The sequence below is a fragment of the Mytilus trossulus genome, chromosome 2 (genome assembly GCF_036588685.1).
Source record: "Mytilus trossulus isolate FHL-02 chromosome 2, PNRI_Mtr1.1.1.hap1, whole genome shotgun sequence".
NCBI classification, from domain to species: Eukaryota; Metazoa; Mollusca; class Bivalvia; order Mytilida; family Mytilidae; genus Mytilus; species Mytilus trossulus.
This window is the reverse complement of record NC_086374.1, coordinates 36,733,604-36,752,379: the sequence shown is the minus strand read 5'-3', so window position 1 is coordinate 36,752,379 and position 18,776 is coordinate 36,733,604. Positions and strand designations below refer to the sequence as shown.

Below are 18,776 nucleotides of genomic sequence, written 5' to 3'. Positions count from 1 at the left end.
CCATAAGTGCCTGTGAGTCTTGACTCTGATACCGTTGACAATATTGATATTTTTTTAAATGGCATGAAAGTAAAAAGTTCGGGCAACCAATATTGGTTTCAAATAATTGGTTTTCACTGAATTGAAAAATTCAATCATCATAGAAACGCACTGCATACCTAACTTGTTGCAGCTTTCATTTTAATATTTTTCCACTGTTAGTGGTTTAACGGTCTGCATGGGTATAATTGTTTGCGATCAACTGAATTAACTGATTTTGAGAGATATTGAGACGCCTCAAAGAAGTCCGACCCAAGCATTTGAATATACCTATCGTTTCTTGGTTTTTTTTTCAAAAGCAGTTTTCGACTTTAAAACGTTTACATGCTGTTTGTTTGTAATTCCTATAATAGTTAATAGATTGTCACTAGTACCGGAACATATGAGTATTTGGACCATGTATATGTTAGTATTTATCGGATAAATTCTACATTCCTATACACAGAAACACACAACTTATTCTCTGCACCAAATTGTCACAAGTTACTTACTGAAACCATTTGTCTTTGAGTCCGTGGGGTGACCAGCTATAGTTGTTAATTCTTGTGTCATTTTGGTCTCTTTCATTTGCAATCACACCGCATCTTCTTTTTTATATTCAACTAAATCATAAAACCACTTAATTTTAATTGAGAATTATACGACACATATATAATTATCAAATACAACAAATATAGTTGACCTTTTGCTTATAGTTTAAGAAAAAAAAGTCCAAAACACAAAAACTCAAAACTGAGCAATAAACCACGTCACGGTCAATTAAAACATGTAAGACTGACATTTACATCATGAAATATTCCCATGCACCAAATATAGTTGACCTATTGCATAATTATCATAGTATTAGAAAAAAAACACCAAAAAACTAAAAAAAACTAAACTTTGACCACTGAACCATGAAAATGCAGTCAAGGTTAGATAACACCTGTCAGTTGGACATGTACACCTTACAATCATTCCAAATACCAAATATAGTAGACCTATTTCATACAGTATATAAGAAACACAGACCAAAACATAAAAACTTAACTTTAACCACTGATCCATGAAAATGATGTCAAGGTCAGATGACACCTGCCAGTTGGACATGTATACCTTACATTCCTAACATACACCAAATATACTAGACCTATAGCTTATAGTATCCATGATGTGGACTTGACTAATAAAACGTAACCTTGTTCTCTGATCAATAAAATGAGGTCGAGGTCAAGTGAAAACTCTGACAGGCATGAGGATCTAGCAAGGTACACACATACCAAATATCGTTATCCTATTACTCATAAGAAAGAAATTAACATTACAAAAAATCTTAACTTTCTTTCAAGTATTCACTGAACCATGAAAACGAGGTCAAGGACAATTGACCTGTGACAGACGGAAACTTCGTAACACAAGGAATCTATTAGTATATAAAGTATGAAGCATCAAGGTCTTACACCTCCAAAAATGTAAAGCTTTTTTAAGAAGTAAGCTAACGCCATCGCCACCGGATCCCTATCCTTATATCGAGCTTTCTGCAACTAATTTCGCAGGCTCGACAAAATCCACTCAAAAGTCTAATAATCATATAGCCAATGATGTAGCCAATAAGGAGGTAGACAAAAGTATTACCAACCGTGCAAGAACCTCATGGGTAATCAAGTCGCGTCGTTAAAAACACCCTCGTCGTCAAAAGTAATATAGACAAATCGAAAATATAATTGAACCATGAGGTAGCAAATAAGCCATATGATCATATTAAACATCAATTACCACCTGTAAGAGTTTTTGGATTTTAACGATGAGTTTTGTCCTTCTTTACATTTTTTGCAGAAAGAATATAAGATGAGAGAGAATCTATCATAAACAAAAACAGTTGCAACAAGAAATCTGATAAGTTAGCATTGACGGAATCGTCAATTAAAATGACTCATTTGGGAGTTATTGCCCTTGAAATGAGATCATTTCTACGGCCATTTCTGTCTTTTTTGTTGTAGAAACTATAGACCGAGAAAATTTTTTGGAAGCTGCATAGCAAGTCAAACAAAGTTGATCTACACATGGGACCTTTATTGTGATTCAGCTTATCCGAAAAATTTTAAATGGAAAAAACTGTTCAGCAAAATAAGATTCACAGAATTAGTCAAACAGTTGAAATTCTTGTATGAGTTGTTGTCCCTGAAAGAATGTATGAAAAAAAGTCAAGGAAAAAAAGTCACAGGAAAAAAGGTCACAGGAAAAAAAGTCACGGAAAAAAGTCACAGGAAAAAAGGTCACAGGAAAAAAAGTCACAATATACATTTTTTTGCATGAAATAGTCATAGGGTCTGCACATACATGTATTAACAGGAGAAACATTCCCAATTTGTATTTTTATGGAAATGGTCATAAATTAAGGCCGCACACATATATGAATATATTGTGAAACATTCCCAATAGATATTTTGTTTGGCAATAGACCTTTTTTAATTCATTTTATATGACTAGCTTTGGAAATTTAGATATAAATCGCAAAACATTTAAATGGAACATGTACATGCTGGTGTACTAGATTGATACATGTTTTCAAGGATTTGTTGTAATTATTTTTGTTTTATATCTCTGTTGACTTTAATGTGTGGCTTCTTGTGGCACCTCCCCCTTTGTAGACTTTTCATTTCCGGCAGCAGTCCTTTTGCGCCAATTACTGTTTTTCAGGGGTATCATTTGAGCCAATTTTTATTTTCAAAATGTATCAATTGCGCCAATATTCGGAACTCATTTGCGCCAATTTACCTGTACATATATCTATCATAAATATTAATGATTACTATATATATGTATTCTTATTTTTGCCCCAAAAGGTATCACATGTTAGGAGATATTTCACCATAAAGACGAGTTTCTGAAGAGAATTAAATGACTTAAGCAGCATTAGACAGTCAATTTACAGAGAGAGAATAAAATTTAATGCTTAACAAAGATATGCCAATATAGAAAATAGAAGTTTTTGCTCTTTATGTTTTAGCCACAAATGTTGATGACACAGAGCTTTGTTCCTACCATGCGTATGGGCTTTATTATTATTATGAACTATTATTAACTATTTTATGTGGATTTCATCCTTCAATGTTTGTGTTTTTGGACAAAAAAAAGAAGTTTAAAGCTACTACAAACATTAAATTGGGAAGTACCCATGCAGTAGCAGTAATAAAAACATTTGTTTCAGAAAAAGAAAAATGTGCCGTGTTACAATGCCGGTTCCAAGTCCGAATAAAGAAGTAAGGAAGGAATTTTCTTTTAACTGGCGCAATCGTATGTTTTATTTTTGGCGCAAATGAAACCATCTAATTTTAAAACATGTGGCGCAAACGTAGCATTTGAGAAAATAAGTTGTGGCACAAAAGGACGCATTTTTGGCGCAAACGGATCTCTCCCTCATTTCCTGTCTTCGAAGGAAGCCATGTCAATGAAATACAACTTATGCTCAATATCAGAAAAAAGGACACAATCAGTTTTCCCTGTTTGTGTTAAAAAGTCAATTAAAAAAAAAAGAACATTATTTATTCCAATACACTTTTATAAGAATATATATAATTCCTTTAAAGTTTTTAAAAATTAACCACTGACATAACTTAAATAAGTAATCCGGACCGATACGTAACAAATATATTATGACTTTTTTTTATGCATTCAAAAACTCCAGTTTAATTATTTATTGCATACATGTACATACTAGTGACTTTTTCATCTGCATTCCAACATATTTCTAACAAATTAGTTTATTTTAGAAAACAAATTGTGACTTTTTTTCCTGTGACTTTTTTTCTTGTACTTTTTCCTGTGACTTTTTTCCGTTTACCCCCTGGAATATGCTTTTAAAACGTATTTTTATGATAAAGGCCTACAATAATTTTCGTGAATTAAATGGAAAGTCTACTCTTACAAATGCAGATGACTCTTAAAATAATTGCCTAAAGACTAAAGGCTATTCCCGAAATGGAATATTTATTTTAGCATTTACCCTGTTAAAAACTTAATGTGGTATAAGTGGCAAGTTGCCTCTGCAACAGAATTTGCTGATTACTGAAACATTAAAAAAAACTAATGCCATTCTGCCTCTCTGGAAATAAAATATAACTGAGTGTAACTGAAAGGAATCCACCAAAGATCGTAAGAATAAATAAAATTGAGATATAATCCACCAATTGGTTATTCCTGACCTGACTGCTGTTGTTGTTTTTTTCTATGGTCGGGTTGTTGTCTCTTTGCAACAACCGGACCATAGAAAAAAAACAACAACAGCAGAAGATCACCAACAGGTCTTCAATGTAGCGAGAAATTCCCGCACCCGGAGGCGTCCTTCAGCTGGCCCCTAAACAAATATATACTAGTTCAGTGATAATGAACGCCATACATACTAATTTCCAAATTGTACACAAGAAACTACAATTAAAATAATACAAGACTAACAAAGACCAGAGGCTCCTGACTTGGGACAGGCGCAAAAAAATCATGTGTGTGAGATCTCAACCCTCCCCCTATACCTCTAACCAATGTAGAAAAGTAAACGCATAACAATACGCACATTAAAATTCAGTTCAAGAGAAGTCTGAGTCCGATGTCAGAAGATGTAACCAAAGATGAAAGAAAATAAACAAAATGACAATAATACATAAATAACAACAGACTATTAGCAGTTAACTGACAGTCAGCTCCAGACTTCAATTAACATATTAAACTGACTGAAAGATTATGATTTCATCATAGGAATATCAGGCACAATCCTTCCCATTAGGGGTTTAGTATCATACCATCATAACATATATGAGAAGAACATAATCAGTGTCATGCCAACAACTGGTTTTTGAATAAATGGGTTTAGTTCCAATGCAAAGACCCTATAAGTGAATCAACATAAACGCCAAAATATGCAATCTTTAATGACCTGACAACAGTATCGTACATGTAACTATTACTTACTTACTTACTTACTTACTGCCCGGTATGCCATCGGCATGTAGGGCAGCAACAAAGGTTCTCCATTTCTGTCTGTCTTTGGCCATCTTTTCTACTGTTCCCCATGTATTATTCATGGTCTTCAGTTCTCCTTCTACAGTACGTCTCCATGTGTTCTTTGGTCTACCTCGCTTACGTCTTCCTTCTGGAGTCCAATGTAGAGCTGTTCTAGTGATGGAATTTCTATCTCTTCTGATGACATGCCCAATCCATTTCCAACGCCTTCTCATTAATATTGTACCCATGCTATCTTGATGACACTGTCTTAAAAGGTCTTCATTTGATATTTTATTTGGCCAGAAAATATGTAGGATTCTTCTTAAGCTTTTGGTATGGAAAATTGACAGTTTATTTAGATCTAATTCTGTCATCCTCCAGCATTCAGATCCGTATAGCAGAGTAGATAAAACACAACTCCTGTACAGTTTAAGTTTGGTCTTCTTACTGTACTGTGATGATTTCCATACATTGTTTAATGATCTGAAAATATTTCTGGCTTTGTTTAATCTGTTCGCAATGTCATTTCCTGCACCTCCATCGTTTCTTATTGTACTTCCTAGGTATGTAAATGTTTCTGTGATGGGAAGATCTTTTCCATCTACCAGGATAGGAGCTGGGTTATCGATGTTTAGAGTCATGACTTCTGTTTTCGTTAGGCTGATTTTAAGTCCAACTTGACTGGCAAATGTATTAAGGCGGTTTGTCTTCTCTTGTAATTGGTGGTGGGTATGTGATAAAAGAGCAAGATCATCAGCAAAATCAAGATCTTCTAATGCTGCTGAAAGGTTCCATCTTATTCCTCTTGGAGCATCTTCTGTCGTTTTTCTCATCACCCAATCAATGACGACATTGAAAAGAAGAGCAGACATCACACATCCTTGCCTAACACCTGTGTTTACCTCAAACCAGATGTTACTATGCCCTACACTGCAAGTGAAATTTTTGTAAAAACTTTTGATTAGTTCAATTATATCCTGTGGAATTCCATATGCTCTTAGTATTCGCCACAAGGTCTTTCTGTTGATACTGTCAAAAGCCTTCTGGAAATCCACAAAGTTGATGTAAAGCTGCCTTTGCCATTCTGTACATTGTTCGATGATGTTGCGTAGAGCAAAAATTTGATCGATGCACCCTCTACCTTTACGGAATCCTGCTTGCTCCTCTCTTAGCTGTTTATCAATTGCATCTATTATTCTTTGGATAATAATTTTAGCCATGATTTTACTTGGAATTGACAATAGAGTTATACCTCGCCAGTTGTTGCAGTCGCTTAGAGCTCCTTTCTTGGCTAGCTTTATTATGATGCCTTTGGTCCAATCGTCTGGTATTATTTTTCCTTCCCATATTGATGTAAATAATGATTGGAGAATTTCAGCTGCGAGTTCTGGGTCGACTTTGAAAAGCTCTGCATTTAAGTTGTCATGACCTGGTGATTTTCCATTTTTTAAAGATTTTATTACTTTAATAATTTCCTGTTTGTCTGGAAGGTTGATATTAATTTCCAAGTCTTGAACTGCCTCAATTACTATCGCTTCTTCATCTGGCGGTGGCCTGTTAAGTACTTCCTTAAAGTGTTCTGCCCATCTGGCTTTTTGCTCGTCTTCTGTTGTCAATAGCCTTCCATTTTTGTCTTTTATATGGACATCATTAGTATTACGAAATTTGCCACAGATTTCTCTTGTGATCTTGTAGATTTTTCCCTGTTCGCCCTTTTCTGCTGCTTCTTCTGCTTGTTTAGCAAGGTCTTCCATGTAAGCTCTTTTGTCTGCTCTCGCCATTCGCTTAACATTTTTGTCTAGTACTCTGTAGCTTGCTTTGTGTCTTTCCTGTAACCTTTCAGATTTGGTGTCTAGAATCTTCTTATTCATGTGACGTCTTTCTTCAATGACCTTCCATGTACCTGGTGTTATCCATTTCTTCATCTTTTTACCCTGTTTAAAACCCAAACATTCTTTGCTAGTTGTTTCGTAAATTGTTCTTATTTGATCCCATTTTGAGTTGACTTCTGTTGTTTCTGTTGGGATCATGTCAGGATTATCTGTAAGAGCTTGAAACTTATTCTTCAATTGAAGGATGAATGCATTCTTTACTTTATGATCTTGTAGTTTTTCAATATCATAACGTGTAGGAACAAGTGTTTTACGTCCTGTACTTCTCAATTTCATCTTAATATTTGCAGTAACAAGGTGATGGTCACTACCAACATCTGCTCCCCTCTTGACTTTAACATCGAGTAATGAACGCCTCCAAGTACCATTTATCATAAGGTGGTCTATCTGGTTCTTATCCCTTCCATTTGGAGAACACCATGTTAATTTATGTATATCTTGATGTGCAAAGAGTGTTCCTCCTACAACCAGGTTGTAAGCTGCACATAATTCTACTAGTCTTTCTCCATTATCATTTATAGAACCACATCCATGTTTACCTATTATTCTGTCCATATCAGTGTTGTTGTTTCCCACTTTGGCATTCAAATCACCCATCACCAGCAATAGATCATGGTACCAATCTCACTTCAGCTTGTAGTTGTTCGTAAAAGGTGTCTTTCATAGCTTCATCACTGTCATTTGTTGGTGCATAGCATTGTATAAGGGTCATGTTGGTGTGCACTCCTTTAAATTTTGCTGTTATCAATCTACTATTGACAGGTTTCCATTCCATAAGTCTCTTCTCAGTGCCTTTCTTGAGGATGATGGCTACTCCTTCAAAATGATAGTTGTCATCTCTCCCTGAGTACAGAACTGTTTCTCCAGAATCTGTCTTTATCTTACCAGAACCTGTCCATCTACTCTCGCTAACTCCCAAAATGTGCAAATTATATCGCCTCATTTCTGATGTGACCTGTGCAAGTTTCCCAGTTTCATACATAGTACGTACGTTCCAGAATCCTATTCTGGTTTTTGCTTTAGCGCTCAGCACTTCATTCCTGCCAGCAGCTTCCTTGCGGCTTTCACCACTGGCAATCATACTATTTTCTTGAAGGCCTATTCGCACAGCGGTTGTGTTTGATTCCTTTGTTGCTGTTTCCGTAACTTAATTCTTTTTACAGGATAGGGTTGTTGGCCCTATGCCGAACCCCCTACTTGGAGGGCCAGGGATTTTTTTGTCGAGGTTTCCTTCCTTTAGATAAGTTGCCGACCAAGGCTGACGAACCATTATCTGTCCGTTTTTATTTCAGAGTTTTTCTTTCTCCTATATAAATTACCTTCCTGGGTTTACGATCTTCATCTAACCGGCTATTTACCCATAGTTGGGGCAAGGTTAATGAGAGTAAGGACGTGTCCACACGCCGGTGGGCCTACACTCTGCATCTTTAGGGCCCTTGCTGCTCCAAGATCCTCTACAGTAAAGCCTGAGATACTAGATCCCAGTTACCATGTGCTGTCGCGGGGAGGCACTGTAGAAGTCTTGACAGTGTAGAGGCTATGTACTGGCAGGAGAGGCTTACTCACTCGGCTCTCTTTTCGCTCGCATATGTAAGCTAGCCAGCGGCAGTTGCTTTTCATAAAAAAACAACCACACTAGACGCATACTACTGCCCTGTGGAACAACCACCAGCACACACACATGTAACTATATCCCTTCTTAATAAGTCTATTCAAAGGTTTTGTTAGTTTCTGAGGTGAATACTGACACCTTTGTGCCTTATAAAGAATATTTCCATAAAAAATTGGATGTGAAATACCTGAACGTATAAGAAGTCTGCATGTTGAGCTATATTTACGAATGATGTCCTTATATCGATGATAAAATTTAGTAAATGTTTTGACTAGTTTGTGATATTGAAAACCTGGTGTTATAATTTTTTAGTAATACATAAATTTCTCTCGTTAAAATCTAAAATATTGTTACATACACGAGCGAATCGTACAAGTTGAGATATATAAACACGGTAAGATGGTGACAAGGGAACATCACCATCTAAAAATGGATAATTAACGATAGGAAATGAAAAATCATCTCTTTTATCATAAATTTTAATATTCAGCTTTCCATTAGTGATATAGATATCAAGATCGAGGAAAGGGCAGTGGTCATTGTTAGTATTTGCTTTATTTAAAGTAAAGCATTCAACACTGTTCAATCCACCATTTTCTACATGAGAAAATGCCTGTACGAAGTCAGGGATATGACAGTTGTTGTCCATTCGTTTGATGTGTTGGGACTTTCCTTTTTGAATTTTCCTCGGATGTCTTGTGTTTTTACATTTTACATAGCACTTTTTCTCTTTTTTATATATTTTAACAAGAAAGACCATGATACTTTGTATACAGATGCCTTACATGTATGTCACATGTCCATTGGCATTGTCCTTGACATCATTTTCATGGTTCAGTGACTACTTCTGTTCGCAAGATTTTTATTTGGAAGTGGATATCACTGATTGTTTAAGCTTTAGGAGAAATGTGTCCAATTTACAGAGAGATTTTTACTTATTTACAACAAACCAGAACTCTGCAATGAAGAAAACTCTTATGTTAATAAATTGCATTCTGTCTATATATATGAGATGAATGATCTACAATGTATGTCATGATGTAAGAACCAAAAAGAGAGGATCGTCTTTCAACATAAAAAATCTAGATTGAGCTGTGTCGAAGATGTCACATGTTCCATGTTAAAAAATAATCAATAATACATTTCAAATGACTTTTTGTAACTTACACATTGTTACAATATGAATTTAGATTTTGTTTCTTCATGTATTTACAACGATTTTATCTTTCTGATATTCTAGCAAACCATTTTGTTGTTCACCCTGAGCTATGTTATTATAGAAAAATATTTAAGAATTGCTCTTGTCAAATGTAATGTTGTCAGAAAGAATAGACTAGACAGTCATATAATCAGTACAACTAAGTGACCAAAATTACAAAAAAAAGTTAACTATAGAAAATTAATGTTTAATATTTCAGTGTAAATGCAGTACATGCAATTACAAGTATAAAGTAAATAACTTACATGTACTACAGTTCAAACATCCTTTGACACAAATGATATGTATATTTTATTCTTTTTTCAGGTTTTTTTAAGAAAGTATATTATTGAATTGTCGAAAAAGGTTTCCTTTGAAGTTTTAATTCAGCAGCATGTGTGAGGAATCCAATAAGAAACCTTTTCCATTTCAAATATCTTCAGTATGTCCAAGGAATTTGACAGAGGAAGAAAAAATAAAATTAGAAAAGGACCAAAATGTTATATCAGATTTTAAACAGAATAAGTTAGAAAATGAAGCACAGAAAAACTGGGATTTGTTTTATAAAAGAAATACAACAAAGTTTTTCAAAGATAGACACTGGACAAAGCGTGAATTTAGTGATTTGTTTTATGAAGAAGATGAGCAGGTAGGCAAATGTTTTCTCTACTCTGCTTAAATGAAAAGTTAAATCAGGAAAAAATCAAAACAGAAAGTCTTTATTTAAATGGCAAAATAAAATCTCAAACACATCAAATGAATGAACAACTTCTGTCATATTCCTGACTTGCATTGGTACATGCATTTTCTTATGTAGAAAATGGTGGGTAAAAACCTGGTTTTATGTCTAGCTTAACCTCTCACTTGTATGACAGTTGTATAAAATTCCATTATATTGACAACAATGTGTAAACAAAACAAACAGACATACATGTGTACTAGGTAAAAATGTCAAAAAAAGTGGTACAACAGATTACAATGTATCTTAATAACTATAAAAACAAACAGAAATACAAACAAACATTTAAAATGAAATTAAAGCATACAATGTAGATATTTTATTGCTGTCTGTACATTTTAAATAGCGCTCGTAGATGTCAAATCTATCTTTTGATTTACTAAAGCATTGATATTTTTTTTTGTTTACAGACAGAAGACTGCAAAACTATTCTGGAGGTTGGGTGTGGAGTGGGCAATTTTCTTTTCCCTTTATTGGAAGAATTTAAAAAGTTATACTTTTATGCCTGTGATTTTTCAATAAGAGCTGTGCAGTTTGTAAAGGTACATGTATGTCATGGTTACTGTTGACTATTCAAACAAACAACATAGATAAAGGAAGATTTGGTATGAGTGCCAATGAGACAACTCTCCATCCAAGTCACAATTTATAAAAGTAAACCATTATAGGTGATCAAGGTACAGTCTTCAACATGGAGATTTAAAGGGCCAAAAAAAAAAAATTACTAGTGTAAAACCATTTAAACAAGAAAACCAATTAATCTATTAATCTATTTAAAAAATGAGAAACGAGAAACACTTTTGAATCATATTAACAAACGACAACTACTGGTACTGAACATCTAATTCCTGACTTAGGACATGTGCAAACAATTGCAGTGGGTTTAAAACGTTTTAATGGTATCAAACCTTCATCCTGAAACAATACATATGTGTAGTGTAACATCACAACATTGAAAGACACTATATCAGTTGGAAAGGCTTAACTAAACATGCACATTTAAACAGAATGATTAGATACTATGCAGTCATCCATTGTTATAGGTACCATTTTTGGTAGTGTAAGAAAACATTGTATTACTGGTGGATTTTTGATACCCTGGTTTGAAAAAAAAAATCTGTGTACAAGCTAATTACGCCAATTGGAAATTTGATTTGTGTTAAACATTTTTAACAAATCTGGTTCCGCCTTTATCATCATGTTTATGTATGTTTAACAAAAATCAGTATTTCTTGAGTGATCATGGGTCCTTAATAATTATTGCATTGATCAGTATACACTGATTCACACACACAAAAATCAAAATTTATCAACCTTGTAGATATTGTAGAACATGTCTTTGAAATAAAAAAAATACGATCCCAAGAATGATAATGAATCCACAGTAAATTGTTTGGGTAGGGACTTGTGTTAATGTTCATTTAATCTATTCCAAAAAATCACAAACACAAAAAATATAAAGATTATTTAGCAGAGCATTTGACGGGTACATATTCTGTTTATGTATGTGTACTTTTTTGTAGGAGAATAGTTTGTATAATCCTGATCGATGCCATGCCTTTCAGTGTGATATTACTTTTGTAGGAGAATAGTTTGTATAATCCTGATCGATACTTTGTTGTAGGAGAATAGTTTGTATAATCCTGATCGATGCCATGCCTTTCAGTGTGATATTACATGTGATGATCTGTGTAAAGAAATACCACCAGACAGTGTTGATGCTGTGTCCATGATATTTGTCTTGTCAGCCATTCATCCAGATAAAATGGTGCCAGCACTCAGGAATATTTTGAAGGTAAATTTCATACTCGCCGTTGAAAGCTAAGGTAGTTGATATGTAAGATATAATGAAATTTGTTCTTGTCTTTTTGAATATAAGGTTAGATCCAGAAAAATGATTCTGCACTGAAGGATATGAGATCATAAAATAAATATGGTTTAAAGAATTTTCAGGAATTGTGGTGTAACTTAAGTCATTTAATAATATGAACCGGTAGGTCCATGTACTATCAAACATGGTAGAAGTTGTAGTTGTGGTATTCATTCAAAAAATAAAAGTGTTTTTATTTTACTTTGAAATATATTTTCATCAATTTTTTTGCAGATATTAAAACCAGGAGGTTGTATTTTGTTTAGAGATTATGGTTTATACGACCATGCCATGTTAAGATTTGGTCCAGGCCACAAGTTATGTGAGAACTTTTATGTACGCCAAGATGGTACAAGGGCTTACTATTTCAAAACAGGTAAGTGTGGAATAAAGGTACATATATATAAGTACCGTAGGTCGTACCTTGACCTATAATGGTTTACTTTTTTAAATTGTCATTTGAATGGAGAGTTGTCTCATTGGCAATCATACCACATCTTCCTTTATCTAACTTATGAAAGTTTTGTGTAGATGTAAGTATGTGGTACCAATAGTCAAAATGTATGATGAATATAAAAAAGAAGATGTGGTATGATTGCCAATGAGACAACTCTCCACAAGAAACCAAAATGACACAGAAATTAACAACTATAGGTCACTGTACAGCCTTCAACAATGAGCAAAGTACAAACTGCATAGTCAGCTTTAAGATCCAATTTTATGTCTACAATAATTCGCACATCAGAAACAGAAATCTTTAGGTGTTCACTAGATATTACCAGTAAAAAATAGTACATGAATAAGCTGGTAATTTAATAATTTGAATAAGCCATTTAGGGTTTGCATATAGAAGATTTTAAGCTGTTCATGTATATTTTGTTAAGGTGAATTTCTAAACTAAATATTTGTTTTTTCTGTTATGATAAACATTAGGTGAATTTCTAAACTAAATATTTGTTTTTTCTGTTATAATAAACATTATAAACCAATACAATATACTGTATATATGCAGAAATTATTGCGATGATTTTTGAAAAGTGATATTTTAAGGGTAATAATGTTTTGTTTTACATGGCTTATGTATTAATGTTATATTCTTGGTTATATTGTAGATGAATTAACATTACTAATGGAATCAGCTGGCTATAGTTGTTTTACATATGACTTATTTATTAATGTCATGTTCTTGGTTATATTGTAGATGAATTAACATTACTAATGGAATCAGCTGGCTATAGTTGTTTTACATATGGCTGATGTATTAATGTTATATTCTTGGTTATATTGTAGATGAATTAACATTACTTATGGAATCAGCTGGCTATAGTTGTTTTACATATGGCTGATGTATTAATGTCATATTCTTGGTTATATTGTAGATGAATTAACATTACTAATGGAATCAGCTGGCTATAGTTGTTTTACATATGGCTGATGTATTAATGTTATATTCTTGGTTATACTGTAGATGAATTAACATTACTAATGGAATCAGCTGGCTATAGTTGTTTTACATATGGCTGGTGTATTAATGTTATATTCTTGGTTATATTGTAGATGAATTAACATTACTTATGGAATCATCTGGCTATAGTTGTTTTACATATGACTTATTTATTAATGTTATATTCTTGGTTATATTGTAGATTAACTAACATTACTAATGGAATCAGCTGGCTATAGTTGTTTTACATATGACATGTATTAATGTCATATTCTTGGTTATATTGTAGATGAATTAACATTACTAATGGAATCGGCTGGCTATAGTTGTGTGGACTGTGAATATATCCAAAGAGAGACCGTGAATAAGAAGGAAGGGTTGTGTGTACCAAGAATATTTGTTCAGGCAAAGTTCATTAAAAGTAAAGCTGACAAAGTGAACTTATCACAATCCATTGAAGAAAACAAGACAAACAAAAGTGCAATTGGTGAGAAACAAGAGGAAAACATAACAAATAAAGGAGAGGGAAATAAAACAGACACTCAAGTACCTGTGGTTCTAGATAATTGTAGTAATATACAAGTTACCAGTGAAGTTATTAAAAGTTGAATAAATATATTAATGTCAAGAACTTCATCAGTGGTTGTCTTATAGTATACAATGTATCTTGATGGTGTTTTTTCACTTATGTCTTTTGTCATAAAGTGATTATTATCTGGCTGCAGGAGTGGTGACACCCTAAACCTTTTGTACAAAGCTTTATATAACAGAATGTACTGGACTTGGACCCTTCATACCCTTATGTAGATGCCTTATGTTACAAAGTTTCTGTCTGTCATATGTCTATTGTCCTTAACCTCATTTTCATGGATAAAGGAATGCTTAAAATTTTGTTACTGTTTCTTGTAATGTGAATTACTCACTTGTAACAAGCAATAAGATAAACTATAATTGGTATAAAGGATATTTGCAAAGTTTATATGTCCTTTAAATGGTGTTCACCTTACCATGCTTACCTCAACATCAATTTATGGATCCGTGATTAAGGCCAAGTTTCTTGGTCAAGTCTGTATCTCTTTCTCAAACTACGATTTGTGAATGAATGATTGTAAGGTTTACATGTCTGTGTGGCAGGGGTTATATGACCTTGACCTCATATTTTATAACTAGTTTGTCAGTAATTGTTAAGTTTTTGTGGTCAAGTCTGTTTCTCAGATACTATATGCAATAGGGCAGCTAAATTTTTGTATAGAATGATTTATAGTTTATATGTTGTCTGGCAGGGTTTATCTGACTGTGAGTTAATTTTTGTTGAGTCTGCGACTTTTGTCTAAAAAGTAAGACACCGATCCTACAGTCCGCCATCAGCGGCAACAGGGGCCACACATATTCACTCTGTAGTTGTAATAACTTTTTAAAACTATCCTGGATTTCTACCAAACTTGGATGGAAGCATGTTTGTGATCATAAGGTAGTATCTAGAAGGAAATTTTGTAAATATTTATTTCCTGTTTCTCCATATATTACTTATAAATGGAGTTAGTTTTTAGGGCCAGCTGAAGGACGCCTCCGGGTGCGGGAATTTCTCGCTACATTGAAGACCTGTTGGTGACCTTCTGCTGTTGTGTTTTTTTATTTTGGTCGGGTTGTTGTCTCTTTGACACATTCCCCATTTCCATTCTCAATTTAATTTTTTACAGAGTTTGTCTTTAGTGCCGTGTGGAGGCAGTAGAGTGCCTCCCCGTGCTTCAGGTTTATGCTCTTATAATATACTAGATTATGGAGTGTGTGTCCGAGCGAGAACTGCTCTAGTTCATTACTTTAGGAATGTTTATCAAAAAGTAGTATTTCAATATTCAGCCCCATTCTACTAATTGGTCAGCCATCAGTCATACCCTTATATACACTATCTTTTTCGGGTAATTAATACTGATAGCGTTCGACATTTTCAGCCGAACAAATTTATCACTTTTACTTAACTTAATTATTGTATGCTGGTTCATATTCTGGACGCCAATCTTTGCTCCTTTATTATGTAATTCACTAAAAAACCAATTATGAAACTAAGAAACGGAAAAATACTAAATACTAAACTTGTTCAAAGGGTATCTACACGTCTCAATTTTCAAAATCGGTTATCTAAAAATACTACCATCGCTAACATTTTTAACAATAAAAGTCGTGGTTACCCTTCTATCGATAAGTGTCATGCCAAAAAATGACTTACATGTCCCCGTCTTTCCACCAACAATACGGTAAGGTCCACGTTTAATGGTCGCACATTTTCTTTAAATTTTGAAACTGATATTACTTGAAAAACAAACAGTATTATTTATTTACTCACATGAAACAAACCGGGATGTGGTATTCAGTACGTAGGAGAAACTGGAAGATATTTATCAAAACGCACTCAAGAACATCTGTATCGTTTTAAAAGACCTAATAAATTCAAAAGTATCATTTACCAACACCTTAAGAAGCACAACCATCCTTTTAAATATTTAGCAGTTCAACCTTTAGAAGTAGTAAATAAGCAGCCTGGTGAATCGCATTCAAAGTTTGTACGATCACGGAAAATAATTGAATTAAATTGGATTAAAAAATTACAGACAGTTTACCCTCTCGGTCTAAATGATAATATCATGGGAATTGGTAATATATCTAGAACCAATTCCGTTAACATTTTGGATATTGTTTCTAAAACTGTTCGTAAAAACCGTTCTCACGGTTGTAGAACAAATCGCAATCAAAGAAAATTTCTGGCCAATCATACCAATATTTCGGACCTAATTTCTATTTCAAAAAACAACGGCAGACATTATCTGTTAACAAAACTCTGTTCGTTACCGGTTAATAAGTTAAATAAAATTTTGGAGGATTGCAACACAATTTCATATAGCAGTCCTCAGTATGAAATTGTTCAAATTATTATGGCATATTGTTATTCTAAATTATTTCCCAAAATTGATCGCCCTGAAGATCATAAAAAACATTTTATTAAAATTAAGTATGTCAATAAAGGCTTTGATTTTGTAAATATTGCCGGTATATTTAACGACCATTCTGTTAAAGAACAAATTCCTGGATATTTTGACAATACTGAGCTACCTCTTATTTGTTATATTTACAAGAAATCTACCCGGAAATTTGTGTTTAATTATAGTCAATTGTGTAAAGATGTTAATATCAGTGAAAATACACCTACTTCATGTAATTGTAGTAATTCCGAATATATTTATGGACCCATTTCCCATGTTATAACAGGAGATCTTAACATCGTTCAAGACCGAGAGTTAAAATCATTTCTAAGTAAAGGGCCTAAATATCGTCCCCCGTCAATTATTAATTGGAATGAGTGTCGTAATATCATCCACGACTCACTCCATACTTACTGTATGAAATGGATAAAACGGGAAAAAGCTGACAAAAAATCTTTGGACTCTTTTTTTAATTCAGTAATGAAGATAGTTGATATACGTATTCAACATTTTAAAGAACATTTTACTATTAACAATAACCACAATAAACCTATTTCTCGTATCAAACATAAACTAAAAGAACTAGCCAAGGAATTTGTTTTTGTCCCGGCCGATAAAGCTGCTAATAATATTATTATTGTTTGACGTAAATTTTACATCGAGGTTCTGAAAAAGGAAATCACCAATTCACCAACATTCCAACTGACTCCATTTTCAGAAAACGAAATCTGTAACAAACATAAACTTTTAGCCTCCGCTTTACAAGCAGAGCCAAATACAATGAAAGTTCCAACTATGTATTGGCTTCCGAAGCTACACAAAACCCCTTACAAATATAGATTTATTTCGTCTTCAAGTCATTGTTCAACTACTAAATTGTCTATTATTCTTACCAGCACACTTGGTACAATTAAAAACCTTATAATAAATTGTTCAAATAAGGCCTTCGAAAATAGTGGAATAAATTACTTTTGGAGTGTCAAGAACTCGTTGGAAGTACTTGATAAATTGCATGCTTATATTGGTGATTTTGAATCTGTTCAAAGTTTTGATTTTTCTACCCTGTATACCACATTGCCTCACATTCTCATTAAGAAAAAATTCACACACCTAATTAAATGGGCATTCAAAAAATCAGAATGTGAATATATATGTTCAAACTCTTTTAGGTCATTTTTTAGTAGCAATAAACAAAAAAACTATGTTAATTGGACATGCTTTGATACTATATATGCCCTTGAATTTTTACTAGATAACATTTTTGTTCGCTTTGGGGATTCCGTATATCGTCAGATTATCGGAATTCCAATGGGGACTAACTGTGCACCACTTATTGCAGACCTCTTTTTGTATTGTTACGAGTTACAATTTATGACAAAAATAAGCAAAAACCCATCAAAACAACATCTGATAAACAAATTTAATAATACTTTTAGATATTTGGATGATATTTTGGCTCTCAATAATGACGACTTCAGTATGTATATTAATGAAATTTATCCTGGTGAACTCACTTTAAATAAAGCTAATACTAACAATGACCACTGCCCTTTCCTCGATCTTGATATCTATATCACTAACGGAAAGCTGAATACTAAAATTTATGATAAAAGGGATGATTTTTCATTTCCTATCGTTAATTATCCGTTTTTAGATGGTGACGTTCCCTTGTCACCATCTTACGGTGTTTATATATCTCAACTTGTACGATTCGCTCGTGTATGTAACAATATTTTAGATTTTAACGAGAGAAATTTATGTATTACTGAAAAATTATTACACCAGGGTTTTCGATATCACAAACAAGTCAAAACATTTACTAAATTTTATCATCGGTATAAAGACATCATTCATAAATATAGCTCAACATGCAGACTTTTTATACGTTCAGGTATTTCACATCCAATTTTTTATGGAAATATTCTTTATAAAGCACAAAGGTGTCAGTATTCACCTCATAAACTTACAAAACCTTTGAATAGACTTATTAAGAAGGGATATAATTACGATACTGTTGTCAAGTCATT

The 18,776-nt window shown here is 33.4% G+C and overlaps 1 protein-coding gene across 1 annotated transcript; it reads left to right on the top strand.

Moving 5' to 3' along the window:
* Positions 1 to 4,033: 4,033 nt before the first annotated feature.
* LOC134705095 (tRNA N(3)-methylcytidine methyltransferase METTL6-like) lies at positions 4,034 to 14,407 on the top strand. The gene is made up of 6 exons (XM_063563862.1): positions 4,034 to 4,173; positions 10,046 to 10,367; positions 10,868 to 10,999; positions 12,082 to 12,252; positions 12,562 to 12,703; positions 14,061 to 14,407. Exons 2-6 carry the CDS (start codon positions 10,113 to 10,115, stop codon positions 14,378 to 14,380), a joined length of 1,020 nt encoding a protein of 339 aa, XP_063419932.1. The 5' UTR covers positions 4,034 to 4,173; positions 10,046 to 10,112; the 3' UTR covers positions 14,381 to 14,407.
* The last annotated feature ends 4,369 nt before the right edge of the window (positions 14,408 to 18,776 follow it).

Coding starts and splice junctions, on each gene's coding strand:
- LOC134705095 (XM_063563862.1), top strand. CDS start 10,113: ATGTGTGAGGAATCCAATAAGAAACCTTTTCCATTTCAAATATCTTCA. Junction 10,368..10,867: donor TTTATGAAGAAGATGAGCAG/GTAGGCAAATGT, acceptor TTTTGTTTACAG/ACAGAAGACTGCAAAACTAT. Junction 12,704..14,060: donor GGCTTACTATTTCAAAACAG/GTAAGTGTGGAA, acceptor GTTATATTGTAG/ATGAATTAACATTACTAATG.